Genomic DNA, 10690 nt, shown 5'->3' on the forward strand with positions numbered 1-10690 from the left:
ATTGGGTTGAGTATGGTTATTCTGTAAAAAGTTAGTGATGATAGAACATTTTTTTCGTGAAGAAAAATACATGTTTAATAAGCGGGTTGAAACCGACAACGCCTAGTTTCCTTGGGAAGTCATAATTTTTCATATTAAATCATACAAGAGTTATCAAAGAATATTTTATGAGAATTTAGTGATGCTAGAGCATTAAAAGCATTGTACTTATGATGCACTGTTTGGAACCTTTGTTATAGTAATGAATATTACTGGAGTTTTTCCCAACACCAAATCGTTATTTTTAACACCTTGACACGTGTTTCGATCACCAAGTGATCATCTTCAAAGAGGAAGATTAAAACTAGAAACTGATGCGAGCTAACCCTATTTATGCTATAAAGGTAACCCATACAGGTAAACCATCCATGCGTACCAACCATGCAGGTATACCAACCTAACTTAATTTTACAATTTTGCCTTATCTAAGTATTATTTTACAATATATGTTTATATAAAACAACTTTCAACTATATAAAAATTTATTTCACAATATTGCCTATCCAAATTTATTTTTGCAATGTGTCCTTATGTAGTAATCAGTAAACCCAACAACATTATTTTATTTTATTTTAACAAGCTATATAGTATACTCTTTGGTATAGGTCCGTCATCGTTATTCATAATATTATTATGTTTACTTATTTCTATACTCTCATAGGCATCTAGTTGCCTGTTGTTGTTAACTTGTCTAACTAATCTTAATGAACTGAAGTCTATGGAATGGTTTTGTTGCAAAATATGATGGGCGACTGCTGATTTTTCAGGTCTTCCATATTTTAGGTATGCTATGTGCTCCTTATATCTTACTTTAATAGATCTTTTTGTCTGTCCATAATATTTTGCATTGTAGTCCTTACATTCAATTTCGTAAATTCCAGACTTTTCCGAATTCTCGACTTTGTCTTTTGGACTTCCCAAAATGCTCTGTAGTGTTTGACTTGTTTTAAAAACCACCTTCATACCTAGTTCCTTGAAAATCTTTCCAAAGTTCCTCGTATATTGATGGTATGGAACTGAGATGTATTTATCTTGGTTTTTGTCCTTTCTGAAAGTCGAGATTTCGTTCATTCTTAACCTAAACTTCTTGTTCCTTATTATGTCATCTACAATACCCCTCGAGAAACCGTTAGGGCTGCTATTTCTTATATTGTACGTCTTTCTTTTGTGAACCTATCATGTGTTAGAGAGAAAGTCAAAAGACGATGCATTAAAAAATTCAACCCAGCATGTTTGGCTGTCCACAGTGATGTGAACTGTTAGGAATATACCTGTACGTGCTTGTTTCTTTTCTAAATATATCGTATTCGTGTAAAGGACAACTACCATTTCTTGACGTTTTGGTAATGAGGAGCCAATATAGAGGGTTAGAATACGATATATTTAGAAAAGAAACAAGCACGTACAGGTATATTCCTGACAGTTCACATCACTGTGGACAGCACAAACGTGCTGGGTTGAATTTTTTAGTGCATCGTCTTTTGACTTTCCCTCTAACACATTATAGGTTTATAAAAGAAAGACGTACAATACAGGAAATAGCAGCCACTAACGGTTTCTCGAGAGGTATTGTAGATGACATAATATAGAAGAAGAAGTTTAGGTTGAGAATGAAGGAATCTCGACTTTCAGAAAGGACAAAAACCAAGATAAATACATCTCAGTTCCATACCACCAATATACGAGGAACTTTGGAAAGATTTTCAAGGAACTAGGTATGAAGGTGGTTTTTAAAACAAGTCATACACTACAGAGCCTTTTGGGAAGTTCAAAAGACAAAGTCGAGAATTCGGAAAAGTCTGGAATTTACGAAATTGAATGTAAGGACTGCGATGCAAAATATTATGGACAGATAAAAAGATCTATTAAAGTAAGATATAAGGAACACATAGCACACTTAAAATATGGAAGAACTGAAAAATCAGCCCATCATATTTTGCAACAAAACCATTCCATAGACTTCAGTTCATTAAGATTAGTTAGACACATTAACAACAACAGGTAACTAGATGCCTATGAGAGTGTAGAAATAATTAAACATAATAATATTATGAATAACGATGACGGACCTATACCAAAGAGCATACTATTTAGCTTGTTGAAATAAAATAATGTTGTTGGGTTTACTGATTACTACATAAGGACACATTGCAAAAATTAATTTGGATAGTATTGCCTATCCAAATTTATTCACAATATTGTGAAATTAATTTCTATATAAACATATATTGTAAAATAATAGATAAGACAAAATTGTAAAATTAATTTAGGTTGGTATACCTGTATGGGTGGTACGCCTGGATGGTTTACCTGTATGGGTTACCTTTATAGCATAAATAGGGTTAGCTCGCATTAGTTTCTAGTTTTAATCTTCCTCTTTGAAGATGATCACTTGGTGATCGAAACACGTGTCGAGGTGTTAAAAATAACGATTTAGTGTTGGGAAAAAGCTCCAGTAATATTTATATTTAAAAGCATTGATTTAAATTATAGGAATGGGAACTTTCACCCCAAGTTCTCTCGGTCAGTTGAAATTTTACAATGGAAAATAAACTAGATGCAGTTGGTGATATTTTGTGAAAATTTGGTGATACTAGAAAATGTTTTCATATAGAAAAATAAATGAAAGTTAAAAGAGTTGAAATCAACACCCCTAGTCCTCTTGACAGTCATAATTTTTCGTTTCGAATCGTATCAAAACTTGGAATTTTTTTGCATTTCTTGAAATGTTGGTGATGTGAAAATTTTCTTTGTCTTGGAAATACTGATTTCATTGATTATATCGAATAGGTTTATTGTAATACAAATGTAAAATTCGCATTCTACATTTCACAGATTTGTGAATTAACATTATACTCTTTGAGCACTGATCAGGGCGTTTCCGGAGATATACTCTGCTAACTCAGTCTCCTCTCTTCACACAGGTGTATTTCTATCAATTTTTTCTTTAATATTCACAATGTAAATAAAAATTACCGGTCTTTCTTATGAAAAAAATATATTTTTCTCAAAGAAAAACAACGAATCCCAATAAAAAATTAATCTATTTCTAGACAGACTGCAAATTTATCTATGAAACTAGTTAGTCTCACCACTGAATACTGAACCATGTTTTTACATGTCCTTATGTGAACGAATAAACATTCAATCCATCACAGTTCTGATTGCCGACCAAATTTATCAGAATTTCAGAAAAGAAGAAAGCATATTGACCTTGATGTTGATATTATTTCGAAAAGATACTGAAAATGCGTAGTTACACCAGTAGCAAACATTAGATGAATGCACATATTCTCGTAACTGTCGATAAACTAAAAAAACAGGTTGGCAATAGGAATTGTACCCATGGTGTCACTACTTATGGGGTCAAAAGTAATCTTTTAAATAAAAAATAACTTTGATTCGCCCCTTCATAATTTCGTTTAGAAATGTAATCAATTGTAGGGGTACCTACAATCGAAGAGATTATTGATAATGTCGTAGTGATAATCGTGCCACATTATATTCTAGTAATTACTTTTCTTGGAACGATGCTTCACGTAATGTAACATATCACGATATACAAAACATCGAGTTCAAGAAAGTACTACCTATCTTACCTTTACATTCGTTCGCATCTCTAGCAGTAGCTCGGCTCCATGGCCTATCAAAATGGAACGGCTTGCAGCGTTCACAGTCCCTTCCAGCAGTGTTGTGTCTACATTCGCAAGCCAATTGTCCATCCCGCCCAGTAACGCATCGACTGGCATGCCCATTGCACTTACAACGTCCCCCAACAGCGAAGTCCGCCACAGCATACTGGTGGGTTATCTGGTGGTACCCTCCCACAATCCCGCTAGCGGACACAGGCGGTACCACGGCCTTAGGTATATTCTGTTCATCACTCTCCACAACCTGCATTTCGTTCACCAACTGTACAGACGGCTCTTTTTCGAGCAAGTTATCGTCTTGGTGCTCTTGATGCTTATTCAACATTCTCTCGTCCACGAGCACGTCCAAATTATCGGAAAGGTCTTCCACGGGCATATGTAGCCGGTTAAAGACCACCCTAATATCTGTGGCAGTTACCCAGTCTTGCAAAACTGGACTGTTATCGACATCCGAAGCGCTTGGTCTCCCTTCCAGAGTGCTGAAAGCTATTCTTGAGGTTTGCCCGAAACCCAACATGTCTCCTCCAGTATACCGATGAGCATCGGTACATCTCGCTTCTTGCTCGTTAATTTTGGTGATTGTGGCTCTATTTGGCCTTCCATACACACGTCTGCACTGACTGGAATAGAACTGAAAGGGCTGCCAAGTTTTACCATAGTCCATGCTCTTGAAAATAGCTATGGAGTCGGGTTTTGGAGTCATTGGGCAGAATTGTAGGCTTACGTAAGTTAACTCATACTTTTTTCCCAGGCTCAGAGTCAGTGTTACGTTGTCAGGAGGAGCATTTATAGAAGTAACGGGAGGAATGGGTTCCGACCGCCAACAAGTAACATTATTGGGGTTATTCAAGTCAGTGAGGTACGAGGAGGGATATCTGTTCTTGACCTGCCTTTCGTCACATAAATGGCATTGGGGGTTGGCAGCAGGCTCGGGTACCTCACAGTAGTGCACAGGCGAGTGCAGACCGCAGGTGGAGGACGCCTTAACCGGCACTAAGTAGGCCGCATTCACGAAGTCAGGAATGCATCGTCTTGGCCGGTCTTCGTCGTAGCACGGGTCAGCAGGAGTCTGGCCTTCAAACATCTTCAGAAAGTTTTCACTCACCGACAACACCGACGTTGTGCACAGGAACAATAACAACAACGACATAACTTTCGGTAGTACGATCATGGCTCGCTTCAATGAGAGGTCATCATTCACGATATGTAAATACCACGTATGCGAGTCGAAAGCCGATTCAGAGATCGCGGTGCTTCCGAGAAGAGAGACTGTACGCACAACTCGACGATCGTCGTACAACTGGCAGTTTGTTAGTCTGTATCTGTTCCTATCGTAGCGCCGCCCTCGAAAAAGGGCGCATACCTCGATAGCATCCACCAGTTCTTAGTGTCACGAGAGAAGCTTGTAATTGATGATTAAGTTGATTATAGCGAATTAGTATATCCCGAGAAGTAATCGATCAGGAGAACTATCCGCGATTGGGATCAATAAGGCTCATGAATATGTATAAGGACTTCATAATGGTCCGGTGTCATTTTTAATGGGATATTGTCTATTCAAATTCAAGTGCGGCAATGGCAATTTGTGAGAGCTGTTTTTATGTAGGACTATTCATTGTATTGAAAACACTTTTCCAACGCCAGAACAAAATTACTGTCTCTCAACGCCTGTTTTGCTAACCAAGTTAGCGTCAACAGAAGATCATTATGATCCTATATGATCAGAGGTTCAACGGATTTTCAAATTGCTTAGTTGAAAGTAGAATGAAATGCAAATTCACTAATTGAAAAGGGAAGTAAATTCAGCATAATCACTGAAATTTTTATTTTGATTAGATAAAGCCTGTTTAAAATGACGATGAGAAGTTACAATAAGCCTCTTATCATTTTTCAATATAAAACCTGAAAATTCATTAGACTGGTTAGACCGGTACAAGTATATTATTGAACATAATAATTATTGACTAAGTAAGCTAAAATATTGTATTAGTTCGGACTTCCATTGTCTGATATAATATAAATTGATTTGAAATTCCTGAAAGAACTCAAGAAGACTTAAAAATGAATAGCTGAAAAAAACAAATATATTAAGCAAAAAACCTTAAATTAAATAATAGTGAAATAAAATACAAGTAAAAATAGAAGAATTGAACAAAAAATAAAAATAAAATGTCAAGAGATTTGCCAAGTTACTTCACTACTTTTCGATTGTTAGTATCCACAGTCCTCTTCGTTAGTATCCACAATCGAAACGTCGTAAAGTAACTTGGCTTGAAATCTCTTCACATTTTATTTTTTGTTCAATTATTCTACTTTTACTTGTATTTTATTTCACTATCATTTCATTTCAGGTTTTTTTGTTTAATTCAATTGTTTTTTTTTTCAGCTATTAATTTTTAAGTCTTCTTTAGTTCTTTCAAGGATTTCAAATCATTTTATATAATATCAGACAATGAAAGTTCGAATTGTCGTCTTCGTTAGTATCCACAATCGAAACGTCGCAAAGTAACTTGGCTTGAAATCTCTTCACATTTTATTTTTTGTTCAATTGTTCTATTTTTACTTGTATTTTATTTCACTATCATTTCATTTCAGGTTGTTTTGCTTAATTTAATTGTTTTTTCAGCAATTCATTTTTAAGTCTTCTTTAGTTCTTTCAAAGATTTCAAATCATTTTATATATAATATCAGACAATGGAAGTTCGAAATAATAAAATTCATCATGAAACATTGCCAATCACCTTTGAACAAAAGCTGAAATATGATGTGCAGAAATAGTAAATAAATCAGCTAGTTGATATCAGTCACTATTTTCATGATAAAGATATATGACTGAGTTTTAGGGTGTTTCCCCTTGTCAGTGCAAGTGCAAGTTAATTACCTGATCCTACTGAGTAGGAAAGTTGGAAGATGCGAATGTTTCGAAATTTGATTTCGAATTGACAATTCACCTATTTTTAGTGGTTAATAATTCAAAAAGATCTGTTCAGCTAGAAATCGATATATTTTTATGGTTTTCAATTTAAGTGATTGGTTTGTAGAAACATGATTTTCATAAAATATTTCCCAGTAAACACAGGATATCAACTGGACATCCATAAGAGGTCCCATTTTGGAAATTAGGTCATTTCATGGATTTCCTTAAAGGGTCCATTATTTGGCAACATAAACATGTCCGTCCATAAAGTCCTTAATTATGGATATTTTTTTATTGATTTCAAAATGACTTCGGAGAAAATCCATGATAGATCCATTGTTGTTGCATATGAAACTGACCTGGAGTGGACAATTAGTGGATGTCTTCCAATCGTCATATAGTGGGTAATTCCATGTTCGACTGCAGTTATTTTTTCAAAGAAAATCAAAAATATATGAAGTGAGAATGTCCAACTTTAATGTTTTTATGAAGGTATTTGTTATCTAGCCTAAAAGTTAGGTTATATTACAAAACGTTGGTTAATTTTTTCATCTACGAAAAAACTAGAACAACATGACACATCAACAACAACAGTTTACTTTATTTTACAAACTTTCATAATGTTTTCAAGAATGGTGGTGATTCTGAGGAACTAGCAAATCCTGATATTTGATAAAAAATCATATCATATTTAAATGAAACTGTATTGTGAGATTTTCACTGAAAAATTTACAATACAGCAACACTTGTTTTGCCCTACAATAGCTTCATACTAACCAAATTCTATATAATTAGTTGTTTATATAACAATAAGAATCATCTGACCTATCTACTCAACGACTAATAATTTTACCTGTGTTTAAGTACAAACTAACTCATAAAATGGACATGTAATAAATTTCCGTGGTGGCCGTGGTAGTGGACGGACGTGATGATAACGTCCGTTTGTGGTTTGTGGAAAATTGTAAAATCATGTTTTTCATTAATGTTTTAGTATAGAACCTAGAAAATGTATTGAATTATTCACCTACAGTTAAGTGGTGAATTCAATTGACGGGTGAATGGAAGTGCCCAAATGCCAACTTTGTTTCAGTAAAACAGACTAAGATATCATCTACGTATCTGTACCAGTATAAGAAATTGTTAATCAACTGATTATTACGAATTTCATATCCAAGGTTATTCATAAAACATTTCAGATAGCGAAGGACTCAATGGGTTTCTCATTATCATGCATTATGCAGTAAAGGTAGTGCATGAAAAAAACTTTTTAATACATTGAAAATAATTTTTAAACAGGCAAATAGTAAGTGAATAGATTTACTAAGATACCAGAGAATTCTAGAGAATTTCCTGTTTTACTACAGGATTGTCTGTTTCTGTCTGAGAGACGCTCAACCAAGTCAATTGTTTGACGGAATACTGGAAAATAAAATTTGGACACTATAAATTTAACTTATCAGAAAGAGTCGTGTATTCATATGTGTTGTTTGTAACAAATCGCGTCTGGAATTAGTGTGAGTTTAAATTGATTGTATACATTTGTGAGATTTTTATGGATGAATCCGTTACAACCGACACCACAAGCTAATTGGAAAATTAGTTTCATGTAATTTGATGAGTTTGGGTGGTTGTGGGTTTCTGATCACAGCTCTGTTAACTTTAAGATTTCCTAAAAATAGCTTTCACACAATAATCTCTGGATGTGAAAGTTCACTTTCTTTTTGCTTCTCGATTAAATTGAATTTTAGCCCTATCAGGCGAATCCCGCAAAATTGCAAATAAAAATACAACAAAACCATTCCATGGACTTCAGTTCATTAAGATCAGTTAGACAAGTTGACAACAACAGGCAACTAGATGCCTATGAGAGTGTAGAAATAAGTGAACATAATAATATTATGAATAACGATGACGGACATATACCAAAGAGCATACTATATAGCTTCTTAAAATAAAATAAAATAATGTTGTTGGGTTTACTGATTACTACATAAGGACACATTGCAAAAGTAAATTTAATTAGGTAATATTGTGAAATAAATTTTTATATAGCTGAAAATTGTTTTGTATAAACATATATTGTAAAATAATAGATAAGGCAAAATTGTAAAATTAATTAAGTTGGTATACCAGGTATGGTTGGTAAGCCTGGGTGGTTTACCTGTATGGGTTACCTTTATAGCATAAATAGGATTAGGTCGCACTAGTTCTTAGTTTTAATCTTCTTCTTTGAAGACGATCACTTTGTGATCAAAACACGTGTCGAGGTGTTAAAAATAATGATTTGGTGTTGGAAAAAACTCCAGTAATATTCATTACTACACCAAAGGTTCCAAACAGTGCATCATAAATTTATTTTTTATCAAATATTTCATAATTTTCTCAACTGTATAAAATATCTCGTACAACTTCGTACAACTTCACCAAATCAAGCACATACCGGTGATTTACATTACAATTTGAATGTCTTTTGTTAAAAAGATATGTCGCCCTTTTTGTGTGCACTTTGCAACTTCTCCATAAATTACAATCATTTAAATTCTGTCTTGAATAATTTAAACAATTTTTACATTTTTTTACACTAATTGAAGTTATCACCGAACAGCCCAATAGGTATAGTCGAAGTAACCTTTATTGTGAATACTTAAAGCTATCGGCATCTCAAAGGCCAAAAAAACCAATACAGAGAAATAATGCCGCTGCGAACTAGTCCACGTGGACTGAAGAATTAGCGGTTCGTATTGGATAATTTTCACTAACCGAGTTTTATGATTGGCTGATGGGTCATAAGATTAAATTTGAAGTCATGTTACGGTAACGAATAGAATGTGGGGATTAGTATCGCCGTTGTGTCGTCAATCGTCAATGTTCAGTTCAGGAATTGATCGCGATTTGAGGTTTATAATTCGATATTGGTGCAGTTATAATTACTCAAAATTTTAGTTATCTGTTCAAAATGTGGCGTCCTTGGAATAAGATTTGGATGCATTTGAATATTGAAACACAGAGACAACAATATTGAAAATCGGCCGATCGGTTTCAACCATTTTGTTGCTGATACCCAAGGTGTATTTGAGTATACTCCTGGTAAGCAACAAATTCAAAAAACACTGTATTCCAGAAACAGGGAGAATTTAAAAAAATATTAAAAATCAGCCGATCAAGACCAACTATTTTCTTGCTGATTCTTGGAGTGTATTTGAGTACCCTCCTGATGAGCAACAAATTTAAAACACTTTTTCTTCCCAGGAGAATCAGTTTCAAGATGGCAAGAACGAGGAAAATGAAAAAAAAATAAAAATCGGCCGATCGGTTTCAACTATTTTGTTGCTGATACTCAAGGTATATTTGAGTACTCCTGGTGAGCAACAAATTTGAAACACTTTTTATTCTAAGGAAAACCAGTTTCACGTTTCAAAAACGTGAAAAATGAAAAATAATATTAAAATCGGCCGATCGGTTTCAACTGTTTTGTTGCTGATACTCAAGATGTATTTGAGTATACTCCTAGTGAGCAACAAATTTCAAACACTTTTTATTCTAGGAAAAACCAGTTTCAAGATAGCAAGAACGTGGAAAATAAAAAAAGATTAGAAAATCGGCCGATCGGTTTCAATTATTTTGTTGCTGATACTCAAGGTGTATTTAAGCAACAAATTTAGAACATCTTTAATTCCAGGAAAAACCAGTTTCAAGATAGCAAGATCAGAACAAAAATTAAAAAAATCATTTAAAAATTCGCTATATCTAAGGTTTAGCAACTAAATAGTAAGTGAATCTTTTGATCGGTTTCAATTATTTTGTTGCTGATACTCAAGGTGTATTTAAGCAACAAATTCAGAACATCTTTAATTCCAGGAAAAACCAGTTTCAAGATAGCAAGATCAAAAAAAAAATTAAAAAAATCATTTAAAAATTCGCTATATTTAGCTTACTATTTAGTTTAGCAACTAAATAGTAAGTGAATCTTTTGTAAAGATCAAAGGAAAAGTATATAATTTATTGAGTTACCTTGCTACAGATAACCCCATAAATAGAAATCTACACTTGTTTGAAGGTGATTGACAATGTTTCGTGATGA

The 10690-nt window shown here is 33.9% G+C and overlaps 1 protein-coding gene across 1 annotated transcript in view; it reads right to left on the reverse strand.

Moving 5' to 3' along the window:
* Positions 1–4992, reverse strand: part of NetA (Netrin-A) — a 554869-nt gene extending 549877 nt beyond the window's left edge. The window contains exon 1 of the mRNA XM_074170725.1: positions 3639–4992. Coding sequence (XP_074026826.1) covers positions 3639–4860 — 1222 coding nt within the window. The 5' untranslated portion in view covers positions 4861–4992. The remainder of the gene's footprint in view (positions 1–3638) is intronic.
* Positions 4993–10690: the final 5698 nt, after the last annotated feature.

Source organism: Leptinotarsa decemlineata, unplaced genomic scaffold, assembly GCF_025532065.1.
Source record: "Leptinotarsa decemlineata unplaced genomic scaffold, Ldec_3_MD MMD2_P_RNA_scaffold_11, whole genome shotgun sequence".
Lineage (NCBI taxonomy): Eukaryota > Metazoa > Arthropoda > Insecta > Coleoptera > Chrysomelidae > Leptinotarsa > Leptinotarsa decemlineata.